This window comes from Sorex fumeus, unplaced genomic scaffold (genome assembly GCF_029834395.1).
Source record: "Sorex fumeus unplaced genomic scaffold, SorFum_2.1 ptg000093l, whole genome shotgun sequence".
NCBI lineage: Eukaryota > Metazoa > Chordata > Mammalia > Eulipotyphla > Soricidae > Sorex > Sorex fumeus.
This window is the reverse complement of record NW_026606150.1, coordinates 2,397,971-2,416,989: the sequence shown is the minus strand read 5'-3', so window position 1 is coordinate 2,416,989 and position 19,019 is coordinate 2,397,971. Positions and strand designations below refer to the sequence as shown.

The following is a 19,019-nucleotide window of genomic DNA, read 5'->3' as shown; positions in this document are numbered from 1 at the left end:
TTTACCAGGTACCTGTTTTCTGAACTCGATGCCTTCTGATCTTGCAGGCTGCGAGTGCGCACGCGCGCGCGGCAGACGCTGGAACGTGGGTGCTGAGGCCCGGCCTTAAGAGTAAGTGCGGATGGTTTTAAAGCCCCTACTGAGCGTGCTGCCGGGATGAGTCTAACCCTTGAACTCTCTCTTGCTGATGAGCTGGTGGAGAAATCCTCGATAATTCTGAGTAGCACCTTTCATTGTTGCTAACGTGTTGAGTGGAGTGCAGAGCCTAAAATTAAGGGCAGTCACAGGATTCTGTTTTTCCTTCCAGCTCCGATTAAACGCGGAAGAGCGTCTGAGTTGCAGGATGGGACGAGAAGCATCCGGCTGCTGCTGCCGTCGATGCAGCGGTTCGGTGCAAGGCCAGGTACGTGTGGGAAAGGGGCGCGGAGCTTCGATTGCGTGCGACCACTGTATGATGAACGTAAAATGACAAGCATATGGCTGAGCCGAAGTGATGTTAAATTCGGAGCTGATAAGTGGGTCGGAATCGCAAAGGCTTTCAGGACGGCTGCTGATAGACGTGCTTAGAATTTCTCTTTTTTTTTTTGTCTCCAGCATCCTTTGGATAGCCCCGCGGATTTCCATTGCCCCTGCGGGTGATTGCAGGTAATTGCTCCTGCGAGGGGCGTGGGTTGTATCTTGAACACATGGCCCTTGGAGGAGCGTTGCTCTTGCCTTCTGGGGATTTATTCCTGGCATCATCTTGGGCAACCTAGATGAAGCTAGTTCTCCCCCAACGTGTCTGTCAGATGATTTGAATCCATAATGCTGACCCTCCGTGAGGTACTATAATAGCATGTTAGAGTTCTGATGACGGCTAGTTATTGAAGAAGCCTTACTGGGCTCCAGCATCCTCGAGCAACAGGTTGCTCTTTCTTCCTGCAGGTTTTCTGGACAATGCTGTATTTATCTGTAATAAGGTAAAGACTTGGGGAAAGACTTCATTACTAGAGGGTTATTTGGGGGGTTGGTTTCCAAGTCATCAAATGAGCGGTTTCTATGATGATTAAAACTAGCTCACTATGATTTACACAATGAAAACAAGTGAACACCTGAGAAACTGGTTAAGAACATAGTTGGGGCAGTGCCATGCTTGCCTAGGGAACTCACGTGAACATTTTATTTGCCCCTAGGCTCCACTGGTAGCGATCTGCCTGTTTGCTCAAGGTGAGTAATTTTTTTGGAGCGTGTAGCATTTTGGGTAGGGGGATGTGCCCTTAGGCTATTTTATATGTGATGACTTAATGGAATCTCGTTCGGCTGATGATTTGCTGTTGAGACTCGGAAATCTGATTTCCCAGGGATAGGGTGGCTTAGGCAGGAGAGCCTGTATGGCCTCAAATGAGCATTAATGGCATTAATGTTTCAGGTACAGCACCTTGTCTGGAAAAGAAGATGGGTTCCAGGTAAGGCCCTTTGCCACATAATTTTCCAGTTCGTAGCACATTGGAAACGGCACCTGGGGAACAAGTGCAGGCACCCCTACTGCTTAGGAAAATGCTGTTTCTGGAACACCTAGTATCATTCCCCACTCACCAGTGATGAACTCGATACCGCCCCAGTCTGATCACTGTGACTGAAAGGTATTTCTGAGCTGTGAGCTTGCTAGGAGTAAATGCACAATGGAAGGTTTTTTTTGTTTTTTGAAACTAGCTTCTCAAACCTGTCTGCTACTAACTGGCTCTTACGAATGAATTGGCTTAGCTGCAAATTATCCTTTTGCAGGGCAAATTGGAGAGGATGTTTCTGCTGAACCTTGTCTGAAGTGAGAGGTGAGGTGACTTGCATGCCATGGGTGAGGCAAAGCACTTTCCCTATGAAGAGACTCTCACATGTCTTACCACCTGTCCTAGTCCCAGAGCCTGCAAAGGTGAACCCACTGGGACTGGCTGGGGGAAAAGAGGAAAGCTTGTTCCAGAAGGAACTGTCTGAGGGATCCTAAAGGATATGATTTGTGGGAGGATAGGGGATATAGATGGCTGTCTGTAAAAAGAATTGTTTTCCAGGTTTGAAGAATCCCAAGACACCGTAAGGCATTCAAGAATGGATTGCCACTTACAGCAAAGTTTAATAGTTGACCTAAAAGGCAGCATGTTGTGAGCTTTAGTGCTGATCTCCAGGCACACTTTCTGCTCTCTGAAAGCTTAAGAGGGCACGACTGGAAGCTGCAGCAAGTTGACTACAATGACTTTTTTTTCCTAAATAAAGGCTTTATTAAACTTCACTGCCTGTGTGGTACTGTACTTTCATCTGGGTATACCTGGAAAACTGCCTGAAGTGGGGTCTGCCTCATGGCCTGTTTATATTTCAGATAGCTGGCAAGCAAGGGTGGAAGAATCAAAGCCCACCTGCACTGAGCTTTAGCCTCTACCCTCAGTTCAGTTACATGTAGACAATCTGCTACAGAGGCTATGGCTTCAAGCTAGGGAAAATGAAATGATTGGTAGGACCACCTGTTGGGGTCTTGGGTACTCCAGAGATTAAAAGGTAGCCTCTGGCTACCTTTTTGGGCTTTATCCTAGCAATCTTTAAAAGCACCTACCTTGGGGCTGGGGAGATAGCGCAGCAGGTAGGCCGTTTGCCTTGCACGCGGCTGACCTGGGTTTGATTCCCAGCATCCCATATGGTCCCCTGAGCACTGCCAGGAGTAACCCCTGTGCACTGCCAGGTGTGACCCAAAAAGCAAAAAAAAAATCACCTGCCTTAGATGAGGTTGAGTGGATGCCTCTTGCCAGCTTTCCCTCAACAAGCACCATAATAAAGTTGGTGTTTGTTAGGATGTGTGCAACTTCTGGCACATCACAACAAAGGGAAGGAAAGAATGCTCTCTTTGACTCCTTGCTCTAACACCCCCAATTTCCAGAATACAGGCCAGGGCCATGTTTAGTTGACTCATGACTGCAGTGCCTAACGTGTGCACAAAATCCAGCAAACAAATGACCCAAATGTACACATTGGGTTTGTGGGGCCTTTGCTATCTGCTCCCATTTGTACCCTTGCAGGCATAGAAGCTCAGTGGATAGAAGAGTTAGCACCGCCCACCTGCCTTTGGAGAAGGCCAGGGCTGGGGACATGTCCACCAGGGGACCTGTCCTCTGGGACAGGAGGCTGCATCCTGCTCAGCCAGGAGGGGTTAGCCTGTCCCCAGTGGGGTTCTGCAGAGGAATTGAGTGATTGAGGAAAAACAAGACTTGCCAGTCAGTACAGCAGGTCAGAGCAGAGAGCCAGGAGCAAGCCCTGAGCATTGTGTGTGTAAGCACGCGCACACACACACACCAAAACATCAAGAGGGAAAGAGGAGCTGTGGGAAGGAGAGAAGTATAGGAAGTTTGGTGCTTGTCTTGCATGTGACTGACCCTGTTTCAATCAATGTCCCCCAATGCTGGGTAACATTGCTTTGTCCTTCCACAAGAAGCTTAAGTTTATCTGGTTACACCCATCACAGTGCTCCTGAAGCACTTCCACTTCCATTGTGTTTATCTGTAAACAGTCTTCCCTATGCTCTCCTTCCCACCCCGTTAATCAGCTTTCCCCTTAATCAGACTGTAAATTTGTAAGATCAGTTTCCCAGAAACCTATGATTTTATATGTATGAGTGAAATATTGCCTTTCTCCTCTCCTTATGCCTTATGAATAGTTTGCTCGAGGTAAGGTAAAGACCCTCCCGTTGATCGTCGATTTGCTCTAGCGGGCCCAGTAACGTCTCCATTGGAGACTTTGTTGTTACTGTGTCCGGCATATCGAATACTCTCGGTAGCTTGCCGGGCTCTCCGAGAGGAGCGGAGGAATCGAACTCAGGTCAGCCATGTTGGCCGCTTGTAAGGCGAACGCCCTACCCACTGTGCTATCGCTCCAGCGAAGAATAGTTTACCTTAAAGTAATATCCTTTTTGTACAGATACAGGAAGACCGTTAACATCATGCTTTGTAATTTAGGATTTGATTGGCCTTGAATATTATTCACTCCCGGGCATCTGCTTTCTCGATTTAAGCCTCAGTTGCCCTTCGTTCCTAACACCCCAAAGGCAGGGTCCTGACGAGGGACTGAATGGACCCAGGGCAAGCGGTGAGCTACCCTGGCAGCGAAATGGGCCAGGCCAAAGTGCCACGATTCTTAACTATAAATTAAGAGTTTGATCATAGACAAATGCTGTCATGATCCAAAGGTAACGACAAGACAGGATCCTGCTAGGGGTGGGAAAGACTATCTGGCCTGAGCACCGTAGTCTGAGATCGAGATGGCCCTAGGAGAGCAATTCTATAAGTTTAAGATATTTCTTACTGTATCCATACAAAATGATTTATATTATATTCTTATATGCTTGTCGGACAAGGAGAGGAGAGGCACGCCCATGGGATTATGCTCTAGGGAGGGTCCTCCTACTGAGGAAGGATATGTCCTAGGAGCGACCTTCCCTGAGGCTAAGATTGCTACCCCTATTGATCTCCACCCCTATTGATTGTCACCACACCTATGTGTAATTGTTTCCCCTATTCCTCTTGGAGAGAGATATAATGAGACTGTAGATTGGGCAGGAGGGGAGCAGAGAGAGGAGAAGAGGAGGAGAGACAGAGAGAGAAAGAAGGAGAAGGGGGCAGAGACAGATGAAGAGAGAATCAGAATAAACTACGACTAATACCTACCAGCCTGGCCCTCGTTCCTTCCTCCGCCTGACCATCGCCATCGACCTCTCCGGGGTGGGAGAAGGGTGAGACTACCGAACGCGGGCGGCGGGAGAGATAGAGCCACCGCCGCTGTGTGTATGCCGTGCCCCCCCCTTGTGTGAGTTTACACACTCCAACACCATATATGGTCTGAGCACAGGGGTCACTCCTGAGTAACCCGGAATAACATCTGAGTGTTGCAGAATATCACCCAATCTCCCCAATGCCCCAAACCAATGCATGGCCAGACCATGTCCGTCAAAAATTGTCCAGACCTGTATATAGTACAGAAGGTTTGGGCTTGCCTGAGTCCTGCCAGGAGGGATCCCTGAGCACAGAACCAGAACTTTCAGCACCTTGGGGATGTGCCAAAAAAGTTCCTCCCCCCACAAAAAAAAAAATTTTTTTTAAGCTGGGAGGGACCTCCAGGTGTGCTGGGCTCCCAGTGGGAGTCCCTGGCCACAAAAGCACACAAAAAAAGAGGGGCCAGAGCAATAGTACAGCAGGCTGGGCACTCGTCTTGTACAGTCAACCTAGGTTTGATCCCTGACATCCCATATAGTCCCCTGAGCATCACCAGGAAGAAGTGATCCCTGAGTGCAGAGCCAGAAGTAACCACTGAGTACTTCCGGATGGGGCCCCAAAACAAAACAAAAACTTCCCAAGAAAAGAAGTACTGGGGCCTGAGAGATAATATGGCGTGTAGGGCACTTGACTTCAACGCACTGGACCTTGGTTTGATCGCCCATGTTGCATATGGTTCTCTGAACCCTGCCAAGAATGATTCCTGGCAGATTCAAGAGTAAGCTGAGCGCAGCATTGTGTGGCCCCAAAACAACAACCAGCAAAATCATACAGCAGGGCTTAAAGCTATGCAGTGTATGCCTGGCATGTGCAAAGCTCTAAGTTCTGGCCCTTGTTATCCGCAGGACTCCCCTTCCATGTAACACCTCCAGCTTTGTTCCTGAGCAATGCTGGGTCAAAGCAATCAGGTTCAATCCCTGGCACCCCATGTTTCCCGGCACCAAGGTGAGGCCCCAAACAAAACAAGGACTGGTAAATTTAGAGGTATATGTGGTCACACCCTGCTATACTCAAGACCTATTCCTGGTGGAACTGGGAGACTACATACTATGCTAGAGATAGAAGGCAGGTGGGCTGCAGGCGAGGAACGTGCTTAACCGCTCTGCTCTGCTCTCTGGCCCAAGCCAGGGCAGGTCAATTTATTGAATCTGGCTCAAAGTTCTTATTCCTAATCATTACACCATGGCAGCGAGCTTGTGTATGTTACGTGTACACACCACTAATCTAACCCCATAAATAAGCTTTATCGATAGAGTACAATGTGCTGTTAACGCAGACGTTAGGGATGCTTTGAAACAACGTAACCGGTCAGGGTAAGCGGGGAGGAGTGCAGGGCGCTAACCGTCCCCTTCAGCTTTGCAAAGGATGCTTGGCCCCACCGTGCGCAGTTCTCACAACCATCCTGCCAACTCTGGTAATCGCGCCCCACTCCCACCGGACATGGAGAGAGAAGCCCAAACAGCGCCTGCAGCTGTCAGTCAAGGTACAAAGGAGCAGGTGTCCCAGCTCAGTTCTCGTCTTCAAAACCTGCCCCCAGCGGGCAGTCATCAACCGCCAGAGTGATCTCAACCAACTAAGGGATACCACCGTCCAGTCGGTGGCCAGTCAGATCGGACTGGCCACCAGAGCACGGGAGGGGAGAGTCTGCAGCTATTGAAATCACGCCAGATATGTGCACCAATCGCAAGAGCGGAAAAAACGGAGAGGGCGGGTTTATGCAAAAATTTTAACGCGCAGTGAACTGCCAGGAGCCGAAACAAAAAGAATTATTCGATACCTATTTCCCCCCAAATATCTACTTTATATGAAGGAAAAATAAATAATTTTAAGAAAAAATGCAGCTTGACAAATTGTATAAAATTGCCAGACTTTTAAAGTCACCACAATGTAAATGGGAGTAGCTTGTCTAAGGCAGGCTAGGCCTGAAAGGACTCAGTATCGCTTCTCGGCCTTTTGGCTAAGATCAAGTGTAGTATCTGTTCTTATCAGTTTAATATCTGATACGTCCTCTATCCGAGGACAATATATTAAATGGATTTTTGGGACTAGGAAATGGAATAGGAGCTTGCTCCGTCCATTCCACGCATCGACCTGGTATTGCAGTACCTCCAGGAACGGTGCACCCCCTCGGGGGAATAAAACTGGTTAAAATAATAGACTTGTTTAGACCTAGACAGGAAAGTAATGTCTAAGCAACATTTTGGTTTTAGCATGCTGCAGCCGGTACACTTAGAACAGTTAAGCCAATTGGAAGTCAGGTTTTCGGGTAACGCCTAAGTACTTTCTAGTTAATTGAGATCAACTCCTACCTAGTTTTTATACACTGGATAGTACCACTCCTATCGGTGTTTCTTGAGGTGGGAATGACAGGGGCAAGACTCCTGTTGCTGCGCAGGAACGTGCTAGTATGTGTTGCACAGTACCGGAAAGAAAGGGGTTAGAATCGACTCCAGAGTGACAGGCGTTCAGCGAGGACGCATTCCACTCCAGGTGGAAAAAGGTCGTTACGCTTCAGGGCCTCATAAACAAGCGTCGATATAGTTTCTTTTCTCATAACAAGCAAATTTTATTTTTTGGCTTTTGGGGGTCACACCTGGGGATGGTCAGGGGTTACTCCTCCTGACATTGCTTGGCGGGATGGGGGGGGATGGGGGGGATGGGGGGGGATGGGGGGGATGCCCGACGCGGGTCGGCCACGTGCAAGGGAAACGCTCTACCCGTTGTACTACGCTTGGGGGGGATGGGGGGGATGCCCGACGCGGGTCGGCCACGTGCAAGGGAAACGCTCTACCCGTTGTACTACCGCTCCGACCTCATCAGACAAATTTTAACGGACGCTGACGGGGATGGTGTCTCTTTATAAACTCGCAGCGTGCAGGCAACCCGGCTCAAAAGAAGAGCGCGAGCCTCCATGCACCGAGCCCACGAGCGCATCGCAGCCCTGCGGAGACTCCCCGGGTCTCCTACCACACTGGCTCCCCGCGTCATTACATTAAATCACGACGGTCATTACATGCTCCGGTCACTCCGATGTCTCCAAGCCGAGTCAGAGATCTCAATCCTGTCCCAACCTTGAAGCGGGAACCCACTTCTCCCCCAGCCCGGACGCCGCGCGCGCTAGTGACGTCACCGCGGCGCCGGAAGTGCCATCCGGAAGCGCGAGCGTGGGTTCCCGGGCTCTGCCATGGCGGCTGCCGGAGCACGCTGGAACCATGTGTGGGTCGGCACCGACACCGGGATCCTGAAAGGTGGGTGGCGGGGCGGTGCTGCGTGCGGGAGTGCGGAGAGGGGGGATTCTGCTCGAGAGGGTCCCGGCACGCCTGACGGCCGCGTCCCGCAGGGGTGAACCTGCAGCGCAAACAGGCGGCGAACTTCACGGAGAGCGGCCAGCCGCGGCGCGAGGAGGCGGTGAGCGCCCTGTGCTGGGGTCCGGGCTCCGAGACGCAGGTGAGCGGCCGCGGGCCGGAGGGGGACCCCGGGCGCCGCGGGCCTCGGTCCTCTCGCCATTCCGTGCCTTTCTTCCCCGCAGATCCTGGTGGGCTGCGCCGACAGAACCGTGAGGCACTTCAGCACCGAGGAAGGCCGATTCCAGGGTCAGAGGCACTGCCCGGGAGGGGAGGGCACCTTCCGAGGCCTCGCCCAGGTGGACGGGTAAGGCAAGGCGGAACCCCCCTCGGGTCGCTTAGATGGTGGGGAGCGGAGAGATGGCTCTAGGAGTTGGAGCGCCCTGCGGGAGATTAGGTCCCGACCCGGGCTTTTGAGCATCTCGGAATGTGAACCCCCCTTCCCCCCCCAAAAAAAAGCTCTTAGGAGACACTGGCAGGGCTGGGTGCCAGGGACTTGCCCATACATTCCTCTCCTCTGTAGCAAACTTATTGAGCAGCGGCCGAGCTGCAAGCCGTGCCGAGGAAGAATAGCAAAGATTCCTTTTAGAAAGATAGGAGGGAGCTCGGGTGCGACTAGAAAGAGAATGTCCCCCACCCCCCTAGAATGGGCCCCATGTGGAATGGCAGGAGAGTGGACACGGGGTGGCAGATGATGCTCTCAATAGACTAGCCTCCCTGGTGCCTTAGAGGATTTTTACCCTACCCAGTACTTCCCACTAAAGGAGACGCCCATACTCGGCTTTCCCTTTCTTAAACCAAATAAAGTTTCTGCTGGATTTGGCCATCTCGTCTCTGGACTTCTGCTTTCAATTATGACCACCCAAGGACAAGCGTCTGCACAGGGTTGCGGGAGATCTTCCAGAATGGCCTTCAAGTCTGCATCTTGCAGGGTTTTCTTCTGCTTCATTAGTCCTTTAAGTGACAATGAGCACATGATTGAATAATTTAGAGTAGCATTTCTCAGCCAGTGGCCATGTGGCCTCCTGTGCATCCTCAAGACCCCAGATTTTCACATCTGCATCCCAAGGGACCACATGTTAGTCATGTAAATAGGGTGGTGGTAGCTCTTGGCAGGGGACTAGGGGACCAACTGGTAGGATGGGGAGGGCACACCAAGGGAAGAAAGCCAGAGGGAGGTCACAGTGGGAAAATGTTGAGAAACACTAGTCTAGAGCATTTATTAGTGTGGTCAAAAAAGCAAGTTTAATTTTTATGCTTTGGGGTAATTCTTGACATAGTACTGAGGGAGCACTTCCTGCAATGGTGCTCAGGGTACCAGGGGATGTGTTCCAGTCATTTGAGCTGTTTTTATGTTTTGAAATGGGGACAGTCACTAACAAAGCAACAAAACCTCCAGAGTAATGAATAGGAAAACAGTCGGGGTCAGGTTACTGCCTTAGCTTTCTCTGAAGATGAAGCAAAATGGGCTGTTAATTTAATGGCTTTGGATTCTGGGAGGGCCAGGTGATGATCCCTGGTACCCCATGATCCCCTAAGCACAAGAGCTGGGAGTAGCCCCAGTACACTGTCAGGTACAGTGAAACCCAAGTAAGAGGAGTAGTAATAATTCTGACGAGTGAGCTCTGGAAGGCAGGGATGAGGCCTTGAAAGCAGGGAAGTCTGGAACTGTATAGGGCCTGGGGGAGGGCACAGATTGGGGTCAGTTTACGAGATGCATCTAAGGGAAGGTAAAGGGCATTTGGGTGTCGAAACCCAGAAAGCATTTTCCTAAAGGAAAAGGCGCTAAGGACCAGGGATGGAACCCAGGGTCTCGCACATAAAGAGGCAAGTGTTCTGGGATGAACCTGTCCCTGCACCTGGGAGCACCTGGGATGTCTTTCAGGGCAGGAAGAAAGTTTGAAAGGGCCATAGCACTTGTTCTGCGGCTTTTTCCAGCTCAGCCCCTGCATGGTGCTTGGGTAGGATCCCAAAACAAGAGTGGGAGTGAAAATAAAAGCAAAAACCTAACAGTAAAAGGCTGTCAGTGCCAGGTTGGGAATTTGCCCTTTTGGAGGTGATGGAGTGTTTGCGGCTTTGGTGCAGGAAGTGACGTGGACAGGGTGCGGGCCGTAGGACTGTGGGGCAGAGAGCAGTCAGCAGACTGGTCAGAGTCCAGACTATGGCGTGGAGGGTGGGTGGCTGCAAAGAGGACTCAGGCTCACGCCTGGCCTTGGGTGGGGGCACTTTAAGAAAGAGATGAGCTTCTATACTTCGGGGGTGGGGCATGTGGGGGGCACACTTGGAAATGCTCAGGTCTTATTCCTGGCAAGGCTCAGGGGACCATATGGAGTGCCAGGGATCCATCTTGAGTTGCGGGTGCCCACCTGCTGTACTATGGCTCCAGCCTGGAAAGAGTAAACTTTTAGCATCTGAAACAAATCCACACAGGGAACTTTAGACACGGGCATCTCGGGGGGGGGGGGGGGGGGGGGGGGGGGATGGTCAGAGTTCAGACATTTTTAGCTGAGTGGGCAGATCTTTCCATTCCTCAGTGCTTCTGTTGGCTCAGTAAAGAAACCAGGAACCAGGGCCAGAGAGAGCATGTAAGGGTAGAGCACTTGTATGCAGCTGACCCTGGTTTTTTTATTTATTTTGCTTCTTGGTGATGCATAGGTGATGCATAGGGGTTACTCCTGGCAACGCTCAGGGGACCATATGGGATGCTGGGAAACGAACTTGGGTTGGCCGCATGCAAAGCAACTCTATCCGCTGTAATGTCACTCCAGCCCCCAACCCTGGTTTGGTCCTGGGCATCACATATGGTCCTGGATCATCGTCATATATGACTCCTGGCCAGGAGTCAGCCTTAAGCGCCACCCTGTATGGCCTCAAAACTTCAAGGCAGGCGGGCTGGAGGGATAGTTCAGCAGGTAACCTTGTAGGTTCGATCCCCAACATCCCATTTGATCCCCCGAGCATCACCACTAACTTCTATGCACATCAGATGTGCCCCCAAAACAACAAAGAGGCTGGAAGGTAATACAGGTCATTGGACACTGCCTGGCATCCAGCCAAATCTGGTGGGCCCCTGCACCCACCACATGTGGTTCACCAAGTGCTGCAAGGGGTCCCGCCTGGGCACCACAGCATGTGGCCAGTCAGAACACAGGAAACTGCACAAAGCCCAGACTTTGCATGTGGGAAGGTGGGGTTCAGTCCTCGCCGCCACACAGTCCCCCAAGCACTGCTCGGAGTGACTCCAGAGCACTGAATTGGGAATAGATCCAGGCATCCCCAAAATTCTCTACAATTAGAGCCAGGGAGACAGTTGAGAGGGCTAGAGAGTGCTTTAAAAGTGAGGGAGAGCTCAGTGAGTGGACGGCAGTTTTTGGCATGTGTATGACCGAAGGTATGACCCCCCCCCCCCCCCGTATGACTCCCCCAAACCCAGAAGGAAACAAAGTGAGTTGTGGCCTGTGCGGAAGCCACCAGCCGGGCACTACCTGGACCCTGGCTACATGACACTGCCTGAGGGAGCAGGAACTTGGGAGAGCATGTTGACTGCCACCTGGCCAACTATTTGATATTTTGTTTTGGGGCCACACCCAACAGTGCTCAGGGGTTACTCCTGGCTCCGCACTTGGAATTGCTCCTGGCAGTGCTCAGGGGACCATATGGGATGCCAGGGATCGAACCCCGGTCGGCCCGCATGCAAGGCAAGTTTCCTCCCCCACTGGACTGTGGCTCCAGCCCTGCTTTTTGGCACTTTGACTGTGTCTTACCCGAGTCTCTCTTGGCCGCAGCACGCTCATCACCTGTGTGGATTCCGGGATTCTCCGAGTCTGGAGGGATGACGACAAGGACGCCGCCTCCGACCCGGTGAGGCTCTCCAACCCTGATCCTGGGGAGTGCGGGGTCTGGGGCCAAAACCCAGCAGGTGCTTTGGGGAGAGAGGATCCGGGTTTCTGGAACTGACCCTCCCCCTGCCCATCCTTTTCAGCTCCTGGAACTGAACGTGGGCCCTGGGGTGTGTAGGATGCGCCAGGACCCGGCGCGCCCCCACGTGGTGGCCACAGGGGGGAAGGAAAACGCGCTGAAGGTGTGGGACTTGCAGGGTTCTCCGGAGCCCGTGTTCAGGGCCAAGAACGTGAGTACCGGGGTGCAGGGGCTGGGCTCGCAGTGCTGCTCCCAGGAGGGCTAAAGGGTGAAGGAAGAGCAGAGAAGGGCCCCCCCCCCGAGGACCCCCTCCCCACCTCCAACCCTGTGCCCCGTCTACCTCCCTGTCAGGTACGCAATGATTGGCTGGACCTGCGGGTTCCCATCTGGGACCAGGACATCCACTTCCTCCCGGAGTCGCAGAAGGTTGTCACCTGCACAGGGTACCACCAGGTGAGGCATCACCAGCCCTTTCCCCTCCACCCCCCCCACGGGCACTGCAGGCCTTCTGGGCTCTGCAGGAGGGAAGAGTTTCCGTATGCTGAGCCCGGGGGCCCTGTGGAGCGGTGGAGCATGATGAGGTTTCGGGAAGTACTTGGGGAGGAGATGATTGGCCACTGGCACAGATCAAAGCCAGGATTGCGCAGGTGCCGCCCATGCTGCTCTGAGATGCATCCGTATGGGATGCCTGGATCAACCCCACGTCACCCGGGTCGGTCCCACGGAAGGCAAACATCCTGGGGCCAGAGCAGTAGTATAGCGGGTAAGGCCTTTGCTTTGCATGTGACGGACCAGGGTTGGATCCCCGGCATCCCATGTGGTCCCCCAAACACTTTCAGGAGTAATTCCTGAGCTCAGAGCATGGCCAGGTGTGACCCCAAAAAAGTTTAAAAAAAATACAAAAGGCAAACGCCCTACCCGCTGTGCTGTCACTCCGGCCTCCTCACCAGCGTTTCCTTTTCCCTCCTGTCCTGGCCGACCTCCTTTGCTGGAAATCAGTTCCCTCTGACGCTTGGCCCCCGGTACCAGCAACGGAGTCAGGGGCATGGATACTCCCCATGAGGCCCCTGCGACATCTCAGCCCTGTCCCTTTCTTTTTTAATTTTTTTTTGCTTTTGGGGTCACACCCGGTGATGGCACAAGACTTACTCCTGGCTCTGCACTCAGGAATTACTCCTGGCGGTGCTCAGGGAACCCTATGGGATGCTGGGAATCGAATCCAAGTCAGCTGCATGCAAGGCAAATGCCCTACCTGCTGTGCTATTGCTCCAGCCCCCAGCCCTATCCCTTTCACGCCCCTCAGCGGCTCCTCCACATGAGAAATGAGGGGGCCAGGATGGGGGGGATGCAAAAGACCCAGAGGGGGCACGTGGCAGGAGGTACCCTTGTAACCCCTCAGTCTTCCGCCAGGTCCGCGTCTATGATCCTGCCTCCCCGCAGCGCCGGCCGGTCCTGGAGGCCACCTATGGCGAGTACCCGCTGACCGCCATGACCCTGGCGCCCGAGGGCCAGTGAGTGTCCAGACAGAGTGGGAGGGTCCTGGGAAGCCCCTCCTGGATTTGCTTTTCTTTGTTCAGAGGTTGGTTGTGTTTTGTTTGGGGGGGCCACACCCGGCGATGCTCCGGGGTTACTCCTGGCTCTGGACTTAGGAATCCTGGTGGTGCTTGGGGCGGCCATACCAGATGCCAGGGATCGAACCCGGCCACATTCAAGGCCGGCACCTGAACTGCTGGATTATCTCTCCATCCCATTTTTCCCCTTTTTTGGTTGCTTTTTTTTGGGGGGGGCACCCGGCAGTGTTCAGAAATCACTCCCCCAATGCCTGGTTGGACCTGGGGGGACGCCATGGGGTGTCAAGGATCGAACCTGAGTTGGTTGGGAGTGAGGCCAGCATCCTTCCTGCTGTTCAGGACTCCGACCCTTGTCTTACCTGCCTGTTCTCGCTCCTCAGTTCTGTGATCGTGGGGAACACGCACGGGCAGCTGGCAGAAATTGACCTCCGGCAAGGTGAGTGGCCGCGGGTGGCCCCCGTGTAGGGGCTGGGTGGGGACTGCAGTGGGCTGAACCCAAGCTCTGCGAGCAGGAGGCCTGGGATCCTTTCCCGGTGCCACAGGGTCCCCAGAACGCTGCTGTCAGTTGTGACCCATAAGCAGATAGCCAGGGTTCAAATCCTGGCTTTACCCAAATCTTTATGACCCGTGACAAGTTATTTCTGCTTCCTGTGCTGGAGTTCCTGTCAAATGGAAATAGTGGGGAATCCTGTCTCAGGTGTGTTGAGGATGAAATATGGAGGGAGGGGCTGGAGCAATAGCACAGCGGGTAGGGCGTTTGCCTTGCATGCCGCCGACCCAGGTTCGATCCCCAACATCCCATATGGTCCCCCGAGCACCACTCTTAATCACTTCCCGTTAGTCGTCGATTTGCTCGAGCGGGCGCCAGTAACATCTCCATTTGTCCCTGTCGCGTGCTAGTGTAGCCCAATGGCATCTGTTCGCTCTGGGAACATGAAGGGCCTCAAACCGATCGTTCATGATCTTGACGAAGAAGTCTGACCATCTGGTAGGTGGGTGGCCACGCGGTCTTTTGACATCCCGTGGAATCCAGTCGGTAACAGCTCTAGTCCAGCGGTCGTCTTTAAATCTCATTACGTGACCAGCCCATCTGATTTTCGACACCTTGGCAAATGAGACAGCGTCCCTGATTCTTGATCATCAACGAAGGTCAGAACTCCGGATTCTTTCTCTCATTTGAGTGAAACGTGATATTCCAAGCATAGCTCTTTCTATTCTTCTTTGGGAGACCTGAATAGTGTTCTCATCTTGTTTGCGTAGGGCCCAGGTCTCTGAGGCATATGTTAATGCAGGAAGAACAGTGGAATCAAAGAGATGTGCCCGGAGCTGGAGGTTCTTCGTCCTCTTAGCTATTGCTTCGACGCTCTTGAAGGCGTTCCAAGCCGCTCTCTTCCTCATGCGCAGCTCGGGTGCCAGGTCATTTGTCATGTTGACCTCTCGACCTAGGTACACATAGCTGTTGCATTTGGAGATGGTCGTTCCATTGAGAGCAAATGGGGCGTCAGGAACAAGGCTGTTTCTCATAAACATTGTCTTCGTAAGATTCAGCTGTAGTCCTACCTTTCCACACTCACGGTCAAAGTCGGCCAGCATTTGTGCCGCTTGGCTGATGTTTGGTGTTATTAAAACTATGTCATCAGCAAAGCGGAGGTGGTGTAGTTGCCGACCATCTATCTTCACTCCCATTCCTTCCCATTCCAGTCGTCGCATGATGTTCTCGAGGGTGGCACTGAAGAGTTTCGGTGAAATGGTATCACCCTGCCGCACCCCTCTCTTGACATCAACGATCACTTCTTTGTAGAATGGTGAGATCCTGGTAGTGAATCCGCAATACAGCTCACGGAGGATCCTGATGTATTGGGCTTGAATGCCCTGATTGGCTAGGGCTTCAATGACTGCTTCCGTCTCAACAGAATCAAAGGCCTTCTTTAAATCAATGAACGTTAAACAGAGCGGCATCTTGAACTCCCGAGAAACCTCAATGAGCTTGGTTATTGTGTGGATATGGTCGATGGTGCTGAATCCTTTGCGGAACCCGGCTTGTTCGCATGGTTGTCCTTCATCTAGTGTTCTGCCAATCCTATTCAGGATGACTCGAGTGAACAACTTGTAGATGACAGACAATAGGCAGATCGGGCGATAGTTGCCAATGTCATGGATGTCTCCCTTCTTGAACAGTAGTACGGTCCTGCTGGTTTTCCATTGGGACGGAACCTTGCATTCAGACAGGTAGCGAGTGAAGAGCCGAGCCAGTGTATTGATGAGTACTGACGGCAGGTTCTTCAGGTATTCAGTTCTGACCTTGTCTGTGCCGGGTGCTGTTTGTTTCTTTACCGACGAAATGGCATGTCGGATTTCGGAAGGGAGAACGTTGGGAACGACATATCCATCCTGTGGAATTTGGTATGTCAGCAAGTGGACATGGCTATCGAAGAGATTTGAGTAGAAGTCATGGATAATCTTCTCCATTGCCGTTCTGGAGGATGTGATGGATCCATCAGGACGTCGGAGGGCAGTCATCTTGGTCTTATAGTTGGCGAAGGACAGGCAGGAGTTACGAATACTTTTCCCGGCTTCTGCCGCATCTACCAGTACTTCTGCTCTTCTCTCTTTGAGGTCTTCCTTGATCGCATCTTTGCACTGCTTTGCGAGCTCGGACGTTAGCTTGCGGTTGCCTGAGGCATGCGCCGAACCATGCTGGCGAATTAGCTCAACTGGGAACTCTTTGGTACTATTGTGGCAACATGGGAAGATGCCATTGTTGACAACATTGACGAGGAATACGATCGACTGGTTCAGCACCTCCATGAATGTGCGAGGAACGCCAAGAGAGAGATAGCCACAAAAAAATCTCCTATCTTCGAAAACTCTTGAGCTAATTCCCCCGAGCACCGCCAGGAGGAATTCCTGAGTGCAGAGCCAGGAATAACCCCTGTGCATCGCCGGGTGTGTAACCCAAAAAGCAAAAAATTAAATTAATTTTAAAAAGAAAAGAAATATGGAGGGAGTACAGGCTTTGGGAGGAGGTGTGGGATCACACACTCGGGTTACTACTGGCTCTACACTCAGGAATTACTCCTGGTGGTGCTCGGGGGACCCTATGGGATGCTGGGGATTAAATCCAGGTCAGCTTCGTGCAAAGCAAATGCCCTCCCCCCGTACTAATTTGAACAATACAATTCAACATCCAGGTTGAATCTGTGAACATTTCTTGCACCTGCTTGCCTCTTTTTTTCCTCCCCTTTTTTTGGGGGGGGGGTGTCACACCTGGTGATGCACAGGGTTACTCCTGGTTCATACCCTCAGGTATTACCCCTGGCAGTGCTCGGGGGACCATATGGGATGCTGGGAATCGAAACCGTGTTGGCCACATGCAAGGCAAATGTCCTACCCGCTGTGCTATCACTCCAGCCCTCTTTTTTTGAGGGGGGGTGATACCCACCACTGCTCAGGGGCTACTCCTGGCTGTTATCAGGAATTACTCCTGGCAGTGCTGGGTGGGTGACCATAGGGGATGCAGGGGATCGAACCCAGGTCGGCCGGTCCCAGGTAGGTTCAGTGCAAGGCCAGTGCACTCCCTGCCGTGCTATCCCTCCAACCCGCCTGTGTTCTCTCCAGAACACACCCTTATTCCTTTCTCTCCCCTCATCTTTCAAACGAAGTTTCAATCAAAGCTCTCTTGTGTAACCCAAACCAGTCACTCCATCAATCATGCTGGCCCAGAGGCGGCCAGCCACCTCCTCTGGCTCAGGTCCCTCCCCCTCCTCCAGGGCGCCTAGTGGGCTGTCTGAAGGGACTGGCGGGCAGTGTCCGAGGCTTGCAGTGTCACCCCTCCAAGCCCCTCCTGGCCTCCTGCGGGCTGGACAGAGTCCTGAGGATACACAGGATCCGGAACCCCCGGGGCCTGGAGCACAAGGTGAGCGAGCGCCCGCTTCCTCCCCGCCCAGTCTCCTGCCCTTGCGGACACTGGGGTGAAGGCCTCTCCTCTTTTGCAGGTTTATCTCAAGTCTCAACTGAACTGCCTCCTCCTGTCCGGCCGGGATAACTGGGAGGTGAGCACACAAAATCCTCCCTCAAGTCCTCCAAAGAGATTCTGGGAAACTGGACCTCAGCCCAGCCTCCCCATCCGGAGTCCAGCCCGCAGCATGGCTGCTTGCGACATGCGAATGGTCGTTTTCTTCCTTTTTGCTTCGTGGGTACCCCCACCCGGCAGTGCTCGTGGCTTCTTTTTCTTGCTTCTGGGCTCAGGAATCACTCCTGGAACATATGGGGCGAGGGGGCGGCCCCTCAACATAAGAATGTTAAAAGCAGGGGCTGGAGAGAGAGTAGAGTGGGGAACCCTTGCACCCCCTATGATCTCCCGAGCCCCGCCAGGAGTAAGCCCTCAGCACTGCTAGGTGTGACCCCAAAGGAACAACAAAAAAAGTTGAAGTGGGGTTTTTTTGTTTTGTTTTGTTTGGGGGGGTCACACCTGGCTACGTTCAATGGGTTATTCCTGGCTCTGCACTCGGGAATTACACCTGGCGGTGCTCAGGGGATGATGGGGATCGAACCCAGCTGGGCTGTGTGCAAGGCGAGTGCCCTCCCTGCTGTGGCCCCTGAACAAAACAGGATCTAACAGGAAATGTGAAGCCAAGTTACATGATTTGTCCAAGGGAATTTAAGAATATAGTTCCGGGAAGGGAGGGTGGAGAAGGAGAAAACCAAAGAATTAAAAATATATAGTCCCCAGGCCAGCGAGATGGTACAGTGAGGAAGGCGCTGGCCTTGCATATGCATCTGATCCAGTACCGTGGATGCTCGGTTCCCTGAGCACTCCAAACCTGCTCTAGACACTCCACCCTCCCTGCAAGAAAGAGTATAGGGGCCGCAGTAATAGTACAGCGGGGAAGGCACTTCCCTTGCACGAGGCCCACCCACGTTGGATCTCCAGCATCCCATATGGTTCCCCGAGCACCACCAGGAGTGATTCCTGAGTTCAGAGCCAGGAGTAACCGGAGCATCGCTGGGTGTGGCCCCAAAGCCAAACAAAAAAGCCCTGAATCTCCTCCAGTCAGTAGGGTGAGCCGACCCGGGATGGGATGGCCCCAGCCCCCTGCACTCCATTGATTGCTGAGGTCTCTGCTTTCCTCTCACTCAGGACGAGCCCCCGGAACCTGAAGAGCCCAGTAGCCCCCCTCGAGACATCGAAACTGACGAGCTTTGGGCCTCGTTGGAGGCAGCGGCCAAGCGGAAACGCCCCGATTCCGAGCCCACCCAAGGGACTCCCCAAACCTGTCGGAGGAAGAAGAAGAAGAGGCCGGGGTCCACCAGCCCCTGAAAGAGCCGCCTGCGCTGGCTTTGTAAATAAACAATGTAACCCACCAGGTGGCCGCAGCCTTTCTTGAGGGCCAGGCGGG

General features: G+C 52.8%; 1 protein-coding gene, 1 long non-coding RNA gene and 8 other non-coding genes across 12 annotated transcripts; all 10 read left to right on the top strand.

Moving 5' to 3' along the window:
- The first annotated feature begins 7 nt into the window (after positions 1–7).
- On the top strand, positions 8–1,223 carry LOC130039995 (uncharacterized). Of its 2 annotated transcripts, XR_008794958.1 has the most exons (4): positions 8–111; positions 308–403; positions 595–645; positions 925–1,223. It is a non-coding gene; the product is annotated as an uncharacterized LOC130039995 (long non-coding RNA). The 2 variants fall into 2 exon arrangements; XR_008794957.1 differs by having other exon boundaries at positions 595–1,223.
- On the top strand, positions 149–225 carry LOC130040076 (small nucleolar RNA SNORD26). The gene has a single exon (XR_008794975.1). It is a non-coding gene; the product is annotated as a small nucleolar RNA SNORD26 (small nucleolar RNA).
- Positions 447–517, top strand: LOC130040075 (small nucleolar RNA SNORD27). The gene has a single exon (XR_008794974.1). It is a non-coding gene; the product is annotated as a small nucleolar RNA SNORD27 (small nucleolar RNA).
- LOC130040074 (small nucleolar RNA SNORD28) lies at positions 784–855 on the top strand. Its single transcript, XR_008794973.1, has one exon. It is a non-coding gene; the product is annotated as a small nucleolar RNA SNORD28 (small nucleolar RNA).
- Positions 1,034–1,100, top strand: LOC130040073 (small nucleolar RNA SNORD29). The gene has a single exon (XR_008794972.1). It is a non-coding gene; the product is annotated as a small nucleolar RNA SNORD29 (small nucleolar RNA).
- Positions 1,224–1,268: 45 nt separating the features above from the next.
- LOC130040077 (small nucleolar RNA SNORD30) lies at positions 1,269–1,337 on the top strand. The gene has a single exon (XR_008794976.1). It is a non-coding gene; the product is annotated as a small nucleolar RNA SNORD30 (small nucleolar RNA).
- Positions 1,338–1,570: 233 nt separating this feature from the next.
- Positions 1,571–1,638, top strand: LOC130040078 (small nucleolar RNA SNORD31). Its single transcript, XR_008794977.1, has one exon. It is a non-coding gene; the product is annotated as a small nucleolar RNA SNORD31 (small nucleolar RNA).
- Positions 1,639–1,850: 212 nt separating this feature from the next.
- LOC130040080 (small nucleolar RNA SNORD22) lies at positions 1,851–1,976 on the top strand. Its single transcript, XR_008794978.1, has one exon. It is a non-coding gene; the product is annotated as a small nucleolar RNA SNORD22 (small nucleolar RNA).
- Positions 1,977–6,724: 4,748 nt separating this feature from the next.
- LOC130040072 (U2 spliceosomal RNA) lies at positions 6,725–6,915 on the top strand. The gene has a single exon (XR_008794971.1). It is a non-coding gene; the product is annotated as a U2 spliceosomal RNA (small nuclear RNA).
- Positions 6,916–7,926: 1,011 nt separating this feature from the next.
- Positions 7,927–18,975, top strand: WDR74 (WD repeat domain 74). 2 transcript variants are annotated; one of them, XM_056131812.1, is made up of 11 exons: positions 7,927–8,035; positions 8,128–8,234; positions 8,317–8,438; positions 11,917–11,992; positions 12,114–12,260; positions 12,401–12,502; positions 13,460–13,560; positions 14,001–14,056; positions 17,391–17,536; positions 17,616–17,672; positions 18,761–18,975. In XM_056131812.1, the coding sequence occupies exons 1-11, from the start codon at positions 7,972–7,974 to the stop codon at positions 18,938–18,940; spliced, it is 1,158 nt and encodes a 385-aa protein (XP_055987787.1). In that variant the 5' UTR covers positions 7,927–7,971; the 3' UTR covers positions 18,941–18,975. The 2 variants fall into 2 exon arrangements, with proteins under 2 accessions (XP_055987787.1, XP_055987788.1); XM_056131813.1 differs by lacking the exon at positions 17,616–17,672.
- The last annotated feature ends 44 nt before the right edge of the window (positions 18,976–19,019 follow it).